Source organism: Myotis lucifugus, unplaced genomic scaffold (genome assembly GCF_000147115.1).
Source record: "Myotis lucifugus unplaced genomic scaffold, Myoluc2.0 scaffold_718, whole genome shotgun sequence".
NCBI lineage: Eukaryota > Metazoa > Chordata > Mammalia > Chiroptera > Vespertilionidae > Myotis > Myotis lucifugus.
The window spans coordinates 137,214-155,754 of record NW_005871766.1 but is presented as its reverse complement, the minus strand read 5'-3'; the positions used below and the strand labels follow the sequence as shown (position 1 = coordinate 155,754).

The 18,541-nt window shown below is 47.8% G+C and overlaps 1 protein-coding gene and 1 long non-coding RNA gene across 2 annotated transcripts in view; one reads left to right on the top strand and one right to left on the bottom strand.

Annotated features, from left to right (window-relative positions):
• LOC111823836 overlaps positions 1–4,079 on the bottom strand; it is a 27,337-nt gene extending 23,258 nt beyond the window's left edge. The window contains exon 1 of the long non-coding RNA XR_002826948.1: positions 3,672–4,079. This is a non-coding gene — a long non-coding RNA (uncharacterized LOC111823836). The remainder of the gene's footprint in view (positions 1–3,671) is intronic.
• Positions 4,080–4,274: 195 nt separating this feature from the next.
• On the top strand, positions 4,275–17,936 carry EIF3D (eukaryotic translation initiation factor 3 subunit D). Its single transcript, XM_006105722.3, has 15 exons — positions 4,275–4,406; positions 7,354–7,486; positions 7,786–7,831; positions 8,655–8,791; positions 9,581–9,666; positions 10,199–10,271; positions 11,620–11,732; positions 12,467–12,599; positions 13,153–13,300; positions 14,040–14,170; positions 14,870–14,955; positions 15,059–15,188; positions 16,712–16,854; positions 17,028–17,311; positions 17,777–17,936. The coding sequence occupies exons 2-15, from the start codon at positions 7,364–7,366 to the stop codon at positions 17,788–17,790; spliced, it is 1,647 nt and encodes a 548-aa protein (XP_006105784.1). The 5' UTR covers positions 4,275–4,406; positions 7,354–7,363; the 3' UTR covers positions 17,791–17,936.
• Positions 17,937–18,541: the final 605 nt, after the last annotated feature.

Below are 18,541 nucleotides of genomic sequence, written 5' to 3'. Positions count from 1 at the left end.
CCCAGGTTCGATTCTGGCCAAGGGCACATGCCCAGGTTGTGGGCTCGATCCCCAGTAGGGGGCGTGCAGAAGGCAGCCGATCATTGATTCTCTCTCATCATTGATGTTTCTATCTCTCTCTCCCTCTTCCTTCCTCTCTGAAATCAATTAAGAAATGTATTAATAAAAAAAGAAATAAATAAAGGAACTAGGAAAGTTTACCAAAAAGAAATCCATAGAGGGCAAAGGAGCATCATTAGAGTGATCCCCCCAACACTAGGCACATCCAAGCAGAGGTAACAGCAACCAGCCAGACAGGAGACAAGGAAATGCCTGTCTGGAGTGCAGGTTTGACCAGATGAGTGACTAAGAGGATCCCTATAGCCCCAGCACTCACCCTTCCCTCCCCAGAAGGCCACATGTGGGAAGAGAAAGGGCCTGTTGCCTCCGCTGAAATGTTCTTCCCCTAGATCTCCCCGGGCCTGCTCCCTCTCGTCCTGCAGTCTCTGCTCAAATGTCACCTCCTCACAGGTGCCTTCCTGAAGCACCACCTTAAAAGTGCTGTGCCCCAAATCATTCTCTAACACACATCCCTGTTACAGCATATGTACCCACTTCTCACATCTCTTTGTACACCTGCCCATGGTCTACCTCCCCTCTTTTAGAAGGTACCCTCCACGCCCAGCTGGCATGGCTCAGTGGTTGAGCATTGACCTATGAACCAGGAGGTCACAGTCCGATTCCCAGTCAAGGCACATACCCAGATTGTGGGCTTGATCCCCAGTGTGGGCCATGCAGGAGGCAGGCAATCGATGATTCTCTCTCATCATTGATGTTTCTATCGCTCTCTCTTTCTCCTTTCCTCTCTGAAATCAATTTTAAAAATATTTTTTTTTAAAGAAGAAGAAGGTACCCTCCTGGACTGCAGGACCTGCTCTGCTCCTTGCTCATCCTCCACACCTAACTCCATACCAGGCACACAGAAGGTGCCCCATGGATGTTTGCTGAAAGTAAATAAATGAAATCCCGGCTCTGCCTCTCACTAGGTGTGTGAACCTGTATTAGTGCCTTTACCTCTCGCAGCCTCATCTGACCATCTGTAAAATTGGCACTAAACTACTGTAGCCATGAGGCTAAAATGAAATCAAGGAATTTGTCCCTTGTAAACTGCTGTGCTAATGTCAGCCATTACTAGTAATCATGAAAAGTTAGTCACTCAATTCCCAAACCGAGTTTGTGCCTCTCCAGACTAGACAGGCACTGTGACATCTCCAGCTCCTTTTGAGAAAAGAGCACCTGCCCTCACACCTATACTTTTCTGGCAAGAGTGCTAGGTTTTTATTTTAGTCTCTAAAATCAGAATATGAAGGCCCTGGATTCATCCCGCATTTCCTGAGCAAACTCTGTATGCCAGGCACGGTGCTGGGCCATGCGGCATCCTCCAGGAATAATGCGGCCCCATGCTAGAGGAACCCAGGGCCTGGGTTAGGAGAGGTGGGCGACACTGGTAACAGGACCAGAGGTGTGGGAAGCGTGGCAATGGAGGGCTGTGCCAAGTGGACACCTGAAGGAGAGAACCTGTCCTCGGAGGTCACTCATGCATCCAACAAACATTTCCCAAGCACCAACTACGTGGTAAGCACCATTCTAGGTGCTGGGGACACAGCAGTGAGCAAGACACGTAAGACCCCACCTCCCATGAGGCTTCCTTTCTAATGAGGAGACAATAAAAAAGTAAAACAAATAAACAAACAAGGTAAGTGGAAGAGAGATCAATGTTAGGCACCCAGTAAAACACCAACGGGATGCGCAGAAGCAGCGGGGGCCAGATATCTCCTGAGTTTGAAACCCCAGCTTCACTATGCACGGCTCAACCTAGAACACCTCTCTGTGCCTCCATATCTTCATCTGTAAAATGGAGAGAATAACAGGCCCTACCTCATAGGGCTGCAGTGAGAATTAAATGAGTTAATGTAAGTTCCTGGAATAGTACCAGGCTCATGGTGGGCGACAGAGTGAATGAGGACAGGGCAAGGCTACTCAGAGGGGTGGTCAGGAAATGCCTGTGTGTTGAGGAAACAGTGAAGATCTAAGGGAGGTGCGTTCCAGGCAGCAGAGAACAGCAGGTGAAAAAGGTCTCAAGACAGGAAGTGAGCCGGGGTATGACCCAGAAAGAGGAAGCAGCCAGTGAAAAGCTGCCACTTAGAAACTCGCAGGCCATTGAACAGAAAGGGCTTTTATCCTCAGGATCAAGGTAAGCCATTGAAAGATTTTCAGCAGGGGATGGAGGGCAGGAGGGAGGGAGGGAGGGAGGTTGGGCATGCTCTGATTTCATATGAAGGAGGATCAGTCCAGCTTTATGTCATGTGGAGAAAGGACAGTGTGACAGGCGGAAAGAGACAACACGGGAGTCAGCTGGGAGGAGGAATGGAGGCAAGATCCCATCCAAGACCAGGGACCCACTATTGAGAATGAGACAGGACACTTCAAATCCTCCTCCATCTGCGGTGTGCAAGGACATCTGGGCAAAAAATATGAAAAAGATGATTAAACTTTGACATGAGAGAGAGACTACAGCAGATGGCCTGTGGGCCCTAGAGGAGAGACATGATCTAAGCAATTTAGAAAAGCTACATCTCCCCTTGTAATTTACAAAACACTACAATTTACTATTGATATCCATTACACTAACATCAACTGAGTGCTTACTTCGTGCCCGGAGTAAGGTGCTAAATTCATGTTCTCATTTAATTCTCACAAAATCTCTAGCCATCCATTCAACACACGTGTATTGCCAGGCACTGTTCTAGATACAGACAGAGTTGCTGCCAGCACAGAGCTTGCCCTCTAGAGGCAGAGACAGAGCCTACACAAGGAAACAAAAATATTTCAGTGTGATGAGTACTATGAGGAAGACAGAGCAGACTGGGGGGGTGAAGAGGGGTGGCGGGAGGAGCAGCTGTCTTAGGAATGGTGGTCAGAGAAGACCTCCCTGAGGAAGTAACTCGAGCTTTGACCACCACGTGAGAGGTAACCCTAGAGGAGCAAGAGTGGTCACTAAGGGTCCAGACGCAAGGCTGGAGATGGTGGGGAAACTGGCATTCAAGATGGATTCTGAAAGAAAAACAAAGAGGACTTAGTAGAGAACTAAATGTGGGGTTGCAGAGGGGAAAGGGACTAGTACTGATGACTACAAGGTTTTGCACAGAGCACCATTCCTTGGGTCCCATTAATAAACATTAGGAGAACTGGAAGGTGAGCAGATTGGGAGGCAATTTATGGAAACAGATGCTGCTATTCACATTTTCATTTTGCAGAGAAGCAAGCAGCTTTCGAGATCGAATAACCGGCCCAAGCTCACCCAACTGGCGAGTGGAATTACATACTTTTTCTTTTACCCTCACAGCACCTCCTGAGTATTATCTCCTAGGATAGCCGAGGAAAGTGAGGCCCAGCTAGAAAGGGGCAGTCAAGAGCAGATATCAGATCTAATAGCCGATATATTTTCCAATAAAGGAGACAGGTTGGAAGACTGACAAGGGAAACCTAGGAGACAGGTAGAAGAGGATCTGAGGTTTGAATAAAATCGCGCCCTCAAAAGGTTCGCTTTCAAAGTTCTGAAATTCCCCAGTAAGATTCCAGGACAAACGCCATAGGCTGGGAGCTGCGGGAAGGGCAGCACTGTCGCCCACCGTAGGAAAGTGCTTCCTGAGTGGCCACTGAGCATCACAGCTGCTGATTTAACATGCCCGTCCGTGGGCTCCACATACTTGAATCTGCATTTTTCAAAGGAGGGCTCCCGACATCCTCGACGTACAGTAAAGTTTGAGAACTACATTAGCAGGCTGGACAGGTCGCTTGACAGCTCTAGACCGCGGTTTCCCAAACTGGAAAAGACGGGGGCGGAGGGAGCGGGAGAATAAGAATAAAATCCGCCTCGGACGCTCGACTTCAGAGACTCGAATCACGTGATGGGCTGGAGAAGGCCGGAGCGACTGCGTACAGAGGGGCCGAACGGCCCGCAAGGCATTGTGGGACATAGGGGGGCCGTCAGCCGCTCCCGCCTCCAGCTTTGACGGCACGGCTGCCACGTTGCAATAAACCTAAACGCCTTCTCGGGGCGTTGCCGGGTGCCCCCGGGCGTAACTGTAAACACCCTTCTTGTGTCTAAGAGCCGACAAGGCTAATGAAGCCACCTCCCAAAGAGCAGTGACAAACTTCCGGTGTGCCTTCGCTTTACGACTCGCGTTCCGCCGCCGAACCCAAAGGAAGCGGCAGCGCAGTTTACGGCAGCGCCGGTCAGGTTTACGGCGCCGGTCACTGCGCGCGCACCGTCCCTCTTTTCCAGTCGCCTCGGAGTGCACCAGGTAGCGAGCTGTCTGGCCTGGTCTATCTTTCGCCATCCGGGCCGGCCGAGGCCCGTGCAGGTGAGTGGCGTGTTCCGTAGGATTCCGGGGGCCTCCGGAGCCGGCTTGGGCTGGGCCCGGCTTTCAGAGCCTCCCGGAAGAGACCCCCCGGACGTCCCCTCCTGCTGCCGCTGTCCCTCCGCTGGAAGTGGCAGGAATCCGCCTTCCGGGCCCTAGTCCAGCGTGCGGGGTGCGTGAGGTCCCTGGCTGTAAACTCCGCTTAGTGGGCGAGGGCTGAGCGAATTTAATAATGTCATTTGACCCAGCTGGGTCTCCGGGTCTTTTAAGTGGCCAAAGCTTGAGTTTCTGAGAATGCCAAGCGAATCGGTGTTCGGCCTGCTCTGAGGAGTTCCCAGACTGAAGGTTTCCTTCCTTTAGTTTAATGTGAAGCAGAAGCTAGGATGGAGCATGTTTGAGCTCAGATCCGAACCACCGGGGCTTGATGGGGCACGACCTGTAGTGACAGCGATAATTACACAATACGGTGGCCGCCTGCAACAAGGCCCCCTGACTGCCCTGTTGGTGCCCGCCCAGCTGTCAGGCCATTTTACTGAAGGGCTCGGTCGGCCCTACCTGTCCCATTCTGCTCACTTCGCACCTGTGGAAACCCGGACTTCCACCCCCAGGAAGAATGCCTGTTAAGCCCTGGACCTGTTCCTCCTCCAGCTGACAGATCAAGCCGACTTTTAAAGCGTGTTTTGGAGATATCGTTGTTGTGCTGTTAAACACAGTCTGAAACCCCAGATCTTTTCAGGCTGTTCTCCAGCCAGAATAGGATGGGAAGAATGCTGGACTTACCGCAGACAGCCCTGGGAATCGGGTCTATTTTGAAATGATGGATAGATTATCTCTAGATTTGGCTGAGCTACAAGTTTTTATCTCTAAAGTGGGGTGTGGGAGAGTCAGTGGTGTTGAGGTCTCCAGCACAGTGCCTGACACTGAGATACTTAGGTTCTGCGAGTGCCACCTCCCCTCCGGCCCTTTTTTTTGTAGTAAAACTTCCTAAGTTCAGAGTTGGCGGGTAGAGCTTGCAAGTTCATTTTCTCGCTGTCGCCCAACTCCAGTTGCTGGCACCTCTGTAGGAAGCCTTCGAATCCTTACTAACTTCAGTGTCCTGTGCTCCCTGATTGCTCTCTGGCCTCCAGAAATATTTGTATAATGAGATTTCCTCTGGGAACTCGCCATCTGAGCATATTCAGAGGGTTTTTGATAGAAACTGCCTGAAACATCCATTAGGAGGCCCTGGTTTTTACCCTCCTGAGAGGAGCTGTCGCATTAGGCAGCGTATGGACTCAAGCCAGACGGCCAGGGTTCATATTTTTCATCAACCAGCATTATGACTTTGGGCCATTTCTTTTCTGAAAAGTAGGGATAATACTGGCCCCTCCCTCAGACGGTTGGGGGGATTTAATGAATATGCATGGTAATCACTGAGAACAATGCTTGGTACTCAAATATCTATGAACATTTGATGTATGGCCACTTTTATGGCCTTTTGCTTAGCTCTGTGTCCACTTGCTCTGCATAAGGGTTTGCGTTGACAGCAGACTATTGGAAGAACAAGAAAAGAAAGTTGAATTTCAGGTTACACTTACAGACTCTTATTTTTCTCAGCACCCAGAGTAGATGTATTTTTACAAGTCTGAATAGTAATTGGGTAGCATTTACAATGAAAGAATTTCTGTGTGTTAGTTAATAAAACAACGAACTTATTTTACACATGAAGAAATGGGTTTAGAGAAGCTAAATATTTTATGTCTTGGCGAAGGTGTTTCTAAGAACCTGGACATGGTAATTACACTTGAAAAAAAAAAGTTACTGCATTTTATCAAATCTTTGAGACACCACCAAACTTAAGAAACACTGTTATTTTATGTAGCACCATTATTCTATATAACAGAAAGAAAAACTGCCAATTAAGATAATGACACTCCACCAAGCATGAGGTGCAAACTCACTTGAAAGATGTTACAGTGGGAAAAAGTCAATGAAGTGTAGTAAAGTAGTTTTGTTAGTAGTCTTCTCAGTTATAAGTATTCACATTATTTACAAGAAAACAAAGGAGCTCTAACCGGCTTGGCTCAGTGGATAGAGCGTCGACCTGCGGACTGAAGGGTTCCAGGTTCGATTCTGGTCAAGGGCATGTACCTTGGTTGCAGGCACATCCCCAGTAGGAGGTGTGCAGGAGGCAGCTGATCGATGATTCTCTCTCATCAATGTTTCTAACTCACTATCCCTCTCCCCCCCTCTCTGCAAAAAATCAGTAAAAAATATATTTTTTTTGTTTTGTTTTTAAATATATTTTTATTGATTTCAGAGAGGAAGGAAAAGGGAGAGAGATAGAAACATCAATGATGAGAGAGAAACACTGATCGGCTGCCTTCTGCACGTCCCCTATTGGGGACCAAACCCACAACCTGGGCATGTGCCCATGACTGGAATTGAACCCGGGACCCTTCAGTCCTCAGGCCGAGGCTTTATCCACTGAACCAAACCAGCTAGGGCTGGGGCTTGATTTTTAATCAAGACACTAAGGCAAGTCACCACCCTTCTCTGGGCCTCGGCATAACAAAGGCATAAATCAAAAACCCACATTCTCCTCCTGTGACACAAAGACGCGGGTTGTCCGCCTGCCAGCCTGCGAAGCAGCGACCTCACAAGCCAAAACCTGCAGCCGGTCTCAGTTCCCCACATGATGTCATGCATTCCTAGTGACGCAGGCGCAGAAGCTTTCTGCAGGACCCGCAGAAGGGCAGCCTTCGACTCCTCCCAATCCTGCCCCTCATTGGTTGGGGGTAAAATATATTTTTAAAAAAACAGAAGAAAACAAAGGAGTAGCTATGAGTTGAGGGTTCCATTTCATATGTTGCTTTTTAATTTAATCTATGTCTTAGCTTTCCTCAAATAGGCTTTTTTTTACCTTTAGGCTTTTCTTCATGAAGCTACTTACAGTATTTGTATATTTAAGGTTTTAGAAGATGGCAAAGTTCATGACACCCGTGATCCAGGACAACCCCTCAGGCTGGGGTCCCTGCGCAGTCCCCGAGCAGTTTCGGGATATGCCCTACCAGCCATTCAGCAAAGGAGATCGGCTGGGAAAGGTACGTGTCTGTCCGCAGGAGTCTGAATCTTCAAATCTGTGGCTGCTACCCTCCATGAGTTCATTTCCGTTTTATTCTCTCAAAAGCATTACTCCTGTGTTCCTTACGGGGACACCAGCTGAGAAAGGTTATGGCCTCTGGATTCCTCCAGTAGTCATAGGGGAGCTGGGCACTTACAAAGGCATTGTGAGCCGATCCTGCTGCTTTCCCACTCTGTGTCTCGCTTTGGGGGTTTCTGGGTCGACAGAAAATTGCCTGCTTGACCTGTGTGCTCTGTCTTCCCTTGTTGCTCTTACTAGGTTGCAGACTGGACGGGTACCACATACCAAGATAAGAGGTACACGAGTAAGTGTTCTCTGACTGACTGCCCGATCAGGTCCTTGGGAAAGTGGTTACTTTTTCTGGTAACCTCCACCTGAAAGTGTTCCAGAATGGTGATGAGATGCTGATAATACATAGTTTTAGGAGCTTATTCTAGACTGTGGACATTACCACATTTTTTGGAAGTAGCCCCAAAAGTTAGACTGTTCATTAAAGAAGTTTGACCTGTTATAGTGGGATTCCCACCCCCACCCCCCATTTTTGAGGAGCCATGAACCCTTTTATGTTCCCATTTTGCATTTCATTGCTTGGGGTTTACTGAACAGGTGAAGCCACGCAATGGATTCCAGTTTAAAATTCCTGGGTTTAATATACTGATACAGTAAATTGGTTTTTTTATCAGAGATAGTTGGAAGTGGCTCTCTGGAATAGTAAAGATTATCTGAGTCTGAGGGCAGCCATTAGACATGTCTGCCTTGGGCACCAGGTGATGAGAGTGATAGTACTTAAATCCCATATTTGCCTCCTGCAAGAATAAATTTCAACTCATATTCTTACAGACTAAGGCAGAGAGTGGAATGGGTTTATCTTGAGTTCCTCAGATTCTTTCTTGACTTTAAAAGTCTGTAGATCAGAACTCTTCAAACTTGAATGTGCATGAATCACCTGGGGGTCCTTTTTAAATGCGGTTCTGAGTCAGTGGGTCTGGGTGAGGCTGTGAGTCTGCATGTCTACAATGCTCCCAGCCAATGTTAGGGATCCACACTTAAATTGCAGGGCTTTAAGCTGGTGTGTATTTGTAGGTCTGTAGGTGGTGGTTGTTACACACTATCCCCTTTGCCTCCAGATAAGTACTCCTCTCAGTTTGGTGGTGGAAGTCAGTATGCTTATTTCCACGAGGAGGATGAAACGAGTTTCCAGCTGGTGGACACAGCGCGCACCCAGAAGACCGCCTACCAGCGGAATCGAATGCGATTTGCACAGGTAGGCCAGGAACCAGCAGTCGGACCACCTTAGGGCTCTCATCTGCTGCTAAAAGTGCAGCCCTGTGAGTGCTGATGGGAGGAAAGCATGTTATGGATCCTCTAGTGAACCCCAGGGAGCTCCTCAGTGACAAACTATGTCAACTTGACTGGGTCCAGGGATGCATTTAAATGGTTTAGATTTCTGTTGACCAGTAGGTAGGACATTATACCCCTGTGCTAAGAATGACGTTTGTGCCAGATAAAAGGTGTATCTATGCCTATTGCCTGACTTAATTGCTAGACTGCAGACTTTATTAAGCAGATGGTCCAGTTGGATCACATCTTATTACATAAAGAGGCAAACTCAGCCACTCTAATAAAGAGCCAGTAAACTTACTTCAGTAAAATATGTGTGTGAAAGTACATTTAAGCTAACTCCAAGTATATACTCAACTAAACCCTCAGACTGTTGATTATTAGAGTAAAAGCAAAGTAAAATGTGCAGCTTGGCCCTGGCATGTGTGGCTCAGTTGGTTGGAGGATCGTCCCATACATCAAAAGGTCGTGGGTTTGAGTCCCAGTCAGGGCACATACCTAGGTTACGTGTTTGGTCCTCAAGGCAACCAATTGATGTTTTCTCATCAATGTTTCTCCCTTCCTCTAAAATCAATAAAGCATTAAAAAATAAGAAGAAAATGTACAACTTGGATTTGGCATTCTGAACTTAGGCTAATGACCTCCCATGAAGCACTTCCTACTGTAGCCAAATCTTAAAGATTTTAACATGGATTTTTTTCCTAATTCCCAGCGGAATCTCCGCAGAGACAAAGATCGACGGAACATGTTGCAGTTCAATCTGCAGACCCTGCCTAAGAGCGCCAAGCAGAAAGAGAGGTGAGGTTCCCAGCCTGCCAGGACAAGGCATTCTCCCAGGACTACACACTCTGAACTCATTAGGCCAGAGAGGAAAATGGTTGTCTTCCCCACTATTGCAAACAAAACCACCTTCCTAAGCAGGCTAAGCCACTGCTTCAACCTGACATCATGCCCTAAGGGCCAGTTTCAGTTCTAGGCAGACAGCACGAGCAAGAAGCTATTTAGTGGACATACACGCTGAAGGAAACCAAGGCAAATAAGAGACTCTGGAGCTACCTTGGCTCAGCTCTGCCGGAGCACAACTCCAGGGGTCCCCATTCGCACTGGGTCCTATGAGCCCTCCGGGAGCTGCGCCATGCAACGGCCTGGCCCAGGTTGGGGCTGCCAGTGGACAGTCTCTAGATGGAGTAAAATAGAACTGGTCAGTATTTGAGGACAATATGCCCTACCAGCCATTCAGCAAAGGAGATCATCTCTTTTGTTCCTCTTTATTAAGCCCTCACTTTTCTTAAAAATCTGCACTAAAGGCACAATTTTTCTGTCTTTCCAGAGAACGCATACGACTGCAGAAAAAATTTCAGAAACAGTTTGGAGTGAGGCAGAAATGGGACCAAAAATCACAGGTAGCGTATTCGTGCCAGAATTCTGTCTGGGCATTTGATTTTGTTTATTTGTTTGGTTTTGTAACAGCTTTGAGATATAATTCATATACTAAACAACATGCAAAGTGTACAATTCTGTGGTTTTTAGTGTATTTATAGAATTGTACGATCATTACTATAGTCAATTTCCGAAGATTTGCATCACTCTAAAAAGAAGCCCTGTACCCTTTAGCAGTCAGCCGCTAGTCCCCCCTAACCCTAGACTACCACTACTCTAGTCTCTGTCTCTGGGTGTGCCTATTCTGTCCGTTTTTTCATATAAATGGAATCATGCAATGTGTGATCTTTAAGGTACATCCATGTTGTAGCATGTACCCGTTCCAGCCTGACAGGGTTGAGCCGGGCTGAGGCAGGGAGGTGGGAATTGAGAAAAGAAAGAAAGACAGGAAAGCGGGATCGGGAGGACCCCAGTTCTCTCGATGAACTGAAGCAACTTTATTAGCCACACAATACTATTTATACATAACACACTGAATAGGAGGTCTATCAAGAGGAATGTATTCTTTGTTCCTCTTAATCTCTAAGGGGGGGACACAGCAGAAGGACAAGTTCTCAGTACAGCATGTCTCAGTAAATAGTTACAGACTTCTTGGTAAGCTATGAAAGGCTGTTCTCATTCTACAAATGTTGCTCTTATTCTACTGATAAACGCCATCCAAACAAGTCTGGGAAAACTGTGTGGGTAAGGATCCCAGCCTTGCTAGCCCCTACAGGTGCAAGGACCTTGCCAGCTTACATCTGGCCCCCAACAACCTGTTCTTAATTTTTTTGTATTGCCAAATTCCATTGTATGGACGGACCACATTTTGTTTGTTCACCAGCTGATGGACATTTGGGTTGTCTCCATTTTTTGCTATTATGAAGAATGCTGCTGTGAACATCCTGTACGAATGTTTGTGAGGACATTGTGAGACTAGAAGACACATGTAAGCAAGGGTGTAGTTACAATTGTAGAAGTTACATTTTGCTAAATAAGATACTTGCTGTGTCAAGAATAGATAGCTAATACCTTGAGAGAAATCTAAAGGGGCTGCTACAGCTCCTTTGTGAAATATAAAGAGCTGCTGTTCCCTGGTGACATCTTATCGAGGGAAGGAGTTTCCCTTTGTTTTTGAACTCTTGATCCCTTGGTCCTCTTCTAGATTGTTAGCTCCTGAGAGTCAGGGGTGCTGTGTTATAAAGACAGCCAGCACGTAGTTAATGTTCCAGACATATTTATTGAATAAAAGCCCTTCGTACTATTAACCTGCCTTTAGCTTATGTTTTACACTGGCTGTAATTCTTTTCCCTCCCATGGTTTTCATGACAGAAACCCCGAGACTCTTCGGTTGAAGTTCGTAGTGACTGGGAGGTGAAAGAGGAAATGGACTTCCCTCAGTTAATGAAGATGCGCTACTTGGAAGTCTCAGAGCCACAGGACATGTGAGTGGCATCTTTTACTACCTTCCATCATGCTCTCATGTGGGTGGACCAGCTGGTGGTGAATATTTTTCTGAAGCCCTACTATTTACAAAAAGATTTAAGCCACTTACTCAAAAATAATCATGGAAAGGTGGCAAGAAAGCAGTTTACTGGTAATAAACTTTGGATCGCATTGAAGTTCCTGGCATTGCAAGCAAAAGAAAGAAATAAGTTGTATAGCTCTTTTTGGCAGGAGAACAGGAGCAAAGCAAAAGCAGGAAGAAATTTGCTGATACTAAATTTCAGGCTTTTTTCAGCTTCCTGGAATCTTGAGCAAAAGAGAAATTAAGTTATATAGCTCTTTTGGCAGAAGGAGAAAGACAGCAGTTGTTCAGGACAAGCAAAGCTTTCCTGACACTTTGGAGAGCTGACCTCACAGGGCATGTAGTGGGAATAACTTGGCTCGCCAGACACAACGTCAGCACACCTGGATGCCTGTCAGTCCTCATCTCCCGCCTTTAAAATGGGGAGGTTGAGCTGAATCGGTTGTGTTCACACTATTATCTGGAGCCACATTGGGGGCTAAGGGAACAGGCACCTGAGTGAGCACTGAGAGTTCATCTCCTGTTCTAGTCAAATACTCTTTTCACTTCTTACATATTAGACTTCTGGGTCAGACTCCAGATTCCAAGGCATAACAGAAAAAGCAGGTGATCTTCCCCTTACTTTGCATGTCTCGCCCACTCTCCCTACAGCGAGTGTTGTGGGGGCCTGGAATACTACGACAAAGCCTTCGACCGCATCACCACGAGGAGCGAGAAGCCCCTGAGGAGCATCAAGCGCATCTTCCATACCGTCACCACCACAGACGACCCTGTCATCCGAAAGGTGTGCACCCCTCTACTGCTCACCCACCTGTTAGGGATGCCACCAGCTTCTACAGCCAAGGCCCAGAAAGAACAGAGGACGCAGGGTTGGGGCTTGAAAACCCCTCTGGATAAGTCTTCTGAATCGGACTTAGGAGGTGGTGGAGATAAAGGCACTCTGCTGGCCGGAATGCTGGTGTTAAGTAAAGCTGGATTCAGATCCCAGCTCTACGTGCGTCCTAGCTCCACCTCTCTGGGACCTTCATTTTCTTCCCTGTAAAATGGGGTAAATGCACTTAGCGCATGCCACTGGGGTGAGGATGGCACAAAGCGCCCAGCAGTGCTTTCCTGGAACATGGCAAGTGCTCACTGAGCTACAGACCCGCCTGGCCCGGGATGGTGACTGCCACCAGAAGCCCATTGGCTGATGGCTGAGACTTGCTCAGACAGCTAGAGGTGCACGTGTTATGTGTGGGTGTGGCTGTGAAGGCTTCTTACTGAGGAGTCCTCCCCTTGGTGTGAATGGCAGTTAGACCTGAGGGTGTCCTCACTCCTCTCTTCTGTCCTTTCTGCAGCTGGCAAAAACCCAGGGGAATGTGTTTGCCACCGACGCCATTCTGGCCACTCTGATGAGCTGCACCCGCTCCGTGTATTCTTGGGACATTGTCGTCCAGAGAGTCGGATCCAAGCTCTTCTTTGACAAGAGGGATAACTCTGACTTTGGTAAGAGGCCTGTCCGGGAACAACACAAGGGCTGTGAATGTTTCCATCGGCTCAGAGCAGTTTCTTGGTTCTGGAGAAGGGGTGGCAGATGGTCTGTCTCCCTGAAGGCGTTGACAGCTTGTCAGACCCCTCCCAGCCTCAAAGGCACGAAGAAGGAACTGTTGCTGCAGTCCCTCTTTGGGGCGTCGGCATTCTGAGTCCTCACAGCGCCCCAAAATCATGCTTCCAAATGTTACTCATTTGAATAATATTTTTGTGACTTCTGTCATCTCTCCCTACCATCTTTAGTATTGATGTGTATGTTTTTAATTGATGGGTTATTTATATTTCAGTGTATTTATAAAAGAAAAATAAATGTGTGTGTATGTTTTATACCAAAGAGTATAAAACATATACATACCTGCCATGATTGAAAATCAGGTCACTCAGCAGTGAAACAAAACAGTATAATTATATTGTGCACCTCAGGCCTTGTCTTTGTTGAAAGCTGATAAAATCAAACATTCTCTTGAAGAATTCAAAAGGCTTGGAAAGGGATAGATGTTTACACTGTGATTGAATTTAATGTTAGAGCCCTCCCCCCGTTACCCCCTACTGCCCCACCTTGGGAGACCCATAGTAATGGATGGCATTTATTTGAAGGGAGGGCATTCCGATCACCACATCTCCCCATGGTGCTGTGCACGTCATCAGTGATTCTTTGTTTTGTGGGTGGGTGACCATGCTGCCACTTTTGCAGACCTCCTGACAGTGAGTGAGACAGCCAACGAGCCCCCTCAAGATGAAGGTAATTCCTTCAACTCGCCCCGCAACCTGGCCATGGAAGCAACCTACATCAACCACAACTTCTCCCAGCAGTGCCTGAGGATGGTGAGGAGGGGCAGCATCTGGGCATGCGCTGCCTTTTGGCAACTACAACTACTTTCCTGAGCATCTGCTTGTCATAGGCTCTGGGCCTGTGCGATTGACCAGGACAGATAGGGTCCCTACCTGTCGCCAAGGAGTGTCAATCGTGGGCTTTGAGGTCACATTGCCTGGCTTTGAACCCTGGATCAACACCTCTTAGCTTTGTGGTGTTAGACAGGTTTCTTCTCTGTTAAACAGAGAACACTAATACTTGTCTCACACAGGCACATTGTAAGGGTTCCATCAATTATTTGACAACTGCATTGTGGTGTACAAGTAACACTGTTCTGGAGGCAAGTTCCTGCCCCTGGGAAGCTTCATTATAATGGAGGAGGAAAAACAGTAAACCCTAAATACATATAGATGTGTGCTATTGAGAAAAATGAGCTGGGAGAGGCATGGTTGCTAATTAAATGAGAGACATGGAGCACACAGTCGACACATGTAAGGAGTTGTTGGTAAACACTAGCTGTTAGCATCTTGTAGTTCATGGGGTGCTAGCGCTCGGAGAGGGTAAGTAGACAGACAGCATGCAATGAGCTCAGCCCCTTCAAGGGCTCCAGGAACCCAGCCTGAGCTGTAACTAAGCAGCGTTTCAGAGTCTGGTCGATTGGCTTGGCGACAAGTTGGCTCTGTCTTGTAACACCTTTGTCATCTTTGCAGGGGAAAGAAAGGTACAACTTCCCCAACCCAAACCCGTTTGTGGAAGATGACATGGATAAGAATGAAATCGCCTCTGTTGCATACCGGTATGTCACCTCGGGTGGGGTGTGCACAGACCCGACCCTGTATGGGGTGAAATACCTGCAGTTTAGGGTCTGAGGTGACAACTAAGTTTCTTCTTCGTTGCAGGTACCGCAGGTGGAAGCTTGGAGACGACATTGACCTGATTGTCCGTTGTGAGCATGATGGTGTCATGACCGGAGCCAATGGGGAAGTGTCCTTCATCAACATCAAGACTCTCAACGAGTGGGACTCCAGGGTGAGGCGCACCTCTGTCACCCTCTTGGGGCTCCACGTCTGCAAGGCGTGTTGTCTCAGGCTAGTTTGTTTTCCCCTCGTGTTACTTGAAGGGCTACCGAGATTTTTATCTTCTGAGTTTTCCCTCCACTTAATTCAAAGATTAGCTTTTATCTGGCTCTGCAGAACACACTGCAAGTGGAACGTGCTTTCTTCGATTTTCCTCCTCTTTCTGCTCTCTCCGCTGGCATGCCATGATGGTTGGACTGTTATCCTTTCTGCAGCTACCCAGCTTATGTGCCTGAATTTGAACTGGGTGGCAGTGCTCCTGGGTGCTGCTGTAAAGAGTTCTCAGTGGGAAGGACAGCTCCAAGGCCAGGCTGTGTTGGAGTGGCCAGTGATGTGGAGCACAGAGGGCATTGAGCTCTGCCTTCATTAGAGCCAAGGGTTAGCAATTAATGCTGCGGGTGGGGTGTGCGGATGATCCCCCCAGGTGTTCCTCAGTCTCCAGCCCCTGCTGGAAGGTTGGCTGTGGCCTTAGTTCTGGGCCAGTGGCCTTTTCTTAGACTTTCCACCATGGCTCCCTGTAACATTTGGCGTTGTAGCTTTTCCCTGTGTCACTATGTGCATGACTCAGCTTCCTTCACATATTTTCTGTGCTGGTTCCACTCTTTTTTATCTCTCGTGGATCCTTCTCTTAGGGTCAGTCACCTACACGACTCTTTTTGCTATAATTACTTCTTTATACAGCCTTATGTTAGTTATCTTTTGCTCTGTAACAAATTAACAGAAAGTTGGAGGCTTAAAACAACATCTGTTAGCTCGTAGTTTGGTAGGCCAGAAGTTCAGCTCATATGGTTTGGTTCTCTGCTCAGAATATCAGAAAGCTAAAGTCAAAGGTGTTCGCAGAACTAAATTCTCATCTATTGATTCTGGAAGAAAATCCACTTCCAAGCTCATTCTAGTTGGCAGAATTCAGTTCCTTGAGTTATAGGACTGAGGTCCCCTATTCTCTTGCCACCTATCAGCTGGGGCCTCTCAGCTCCTAGTGGCCACCCATACTCCTTGCCATGTCTTCCATCTTCACACCAGCAACAGCATCAAATCCTTCTTGTGCTTTGACTCTCTGACTTCCTCTGTCTCTAAGCTCTACACCCACATTTAAGAGACTCACATGGTTAGGTGAGGCCCACCCAGATGATCTATCTTTTTTTTCCTCACCTGGGTATATGTTAATTGATTTTTTTTTTTAGAAAGGAAGGGGGAGAGAAACATTGATTGGCTGCCTCCCTCACACACCCTGATCTGGGATCAAACCCACAAACCCTGCATGTGCCCTGCCGGGAATAGAACCTGCACCTTTTGGTATACAGGACAACCCTCCAACCAACTGAAGCACGCCAGCCAGGGCAAATGATAACGGTCTTACCTCTGATTACCTACGGCCTGGCCCACTCGCTAGCCAAGCCCAGGAGGGAGTTCCTTCTCTGCCAGAGGGGGTGCCAGGCTCACCTTGCTCCTGACACTAGGGCTTTCCTTCTGCAGCACTGTAATGGTGTTGACTGGCGTCAGAAGCTGGACTCCCAGCGAGGGGCCGTCATTGCCACCGAGCTGAAGAACAACAGCTATAAGTTGGCCCGATGGACCTGCTGCGCTTTGCTGGCTGGATCCGAGTACCTCAAGCTTGGGTGAGATTCTTGTCTGGGAGTTGTGAACTCCTCCTCTGGAAGGAGGTGTCTGCGGTCAGGGAGACAAGGGCTCGCCTTTTTCCCTTTCCCTTAGAAAAAGTCAGGTGTCCCCATTTAACTGATATTTGTCCCCAGATTCTCCCCCCGTCATAACACCCCACTCTCCCCACTAGTTATGTGTCCCGGTACCATGTGAAAGACTCCTCGCGCCACGTCATCCTGGGCACCCAGCAGTTCAAGCCCAATGAGTTTGCCAGCCAGATCAACCTGAGTGTAGAGAACGCCTGGGGCATCCTGCGCTGCGTCATCGACATCTGCATGAAGCTGGAGGAGGGCAAGTACCTCATCCTCAAGGACCCCAATAAGCAGGTCATCCGAGTCTACAGCCTGCCGGATGGCACCTTCAGTTCCGACGAGGACGATGAGGATGAGGAAGAGGAGGAGGAAGAAGAAGAAGGTTTGTACAAGTCTCTTTCTGAACTCTCGAGTGAGCGGCAGGCTGCCCAGGGACCAAGCTCTGTGGCCACATTGCTCCTGAACCTTGATGGAAACTTTCTGAGGGCTCCCTGAGACATGACTGCATTTGGAGTGGCGTTCAGTCTGACTCCAGGAACTCGCTTCACGAGCCTGTAGGTCACATGAAGGGGGTGAGGAGGAAGGTGGTCTTGTAGAGGCTGGGTGAGGAAGAAGCATCTAGAGAAAGACAATGGAAGTCCCTGATGTTAGCCAGTGGGCTGAAGGAGAAAAGGCTCTGGGTTAGCTACATGGGTTTAAGCTATCTTTCTTGCTTCACCAGCTGGGGACTAAAGGAAACATGTCAGCCCTGTGAGGATCTGAAAGACTTGACTTCTGGGTGGAGGTGTTGAAATCATAAGCAGTTCACCAGTTTCACGTGGCTCATTTAACATTCTGTATCTTTCAGAGGAAGAAACTTAAGCCAGACGGTGATGTGGAGCTGGAATGTGTAAATTCACCGAGCCTAGGAGGGCCTTCGGTTCCTGGTAGAATGTTTGTCTAATACCTGCACTCTGGAATTTGACAGATGGAATAAAGTATAAGTCTCTTTAGTCTCTTACCCTCAACACCTGCCTACATTATGATTTGATTGACAGCCCTTCTTCCTTCTCCAGGTAGCCCTTGGGAGAGGGAAGGTGAGATAGAGAAGTTCCTTCCTGGAGTTCTCTGGGTTCTATCCTTTGTTCTTGAGCATTTTGAGTTTACCATCCTGTTAGAGGGTGGATGCCCTAGACTTCTCTGTTCTTGGAACCCATGAAATTATCTGTTCCTGGAGACTCTTCATTATGAGGTCCCACAGAGGTTCACATGAGAAGTCCATGGTCATATGCCAAACCTAACTACTGCCCTTGGAGACACAAGTCACTAGTAAAAGGTGAGGCAGGGCGCAGTCTCTGGAGGTTGAGGTGGGGCTTGTTGCTCATGGAGTCGCCCTCAGAAGATTCGGTCTGACGTTCCACTGGGTGGGGATCAAAGCGGTTGTAAATTGTTTTCAAGCTTGGCTTGAGCTCGTGACCGTCGCAAGCTGGCACTCAAAGCAGTGTTATAAATCAGAGTTACAGATGTTTAGGATATGTAAACTTATTTTAGTAGAGCACTGTTTTTATTAAAGGATAGTGTTCTGTTCTTGGGACTATGAATTACATTGCCAGGTATTGTACTAAGCTTTCTA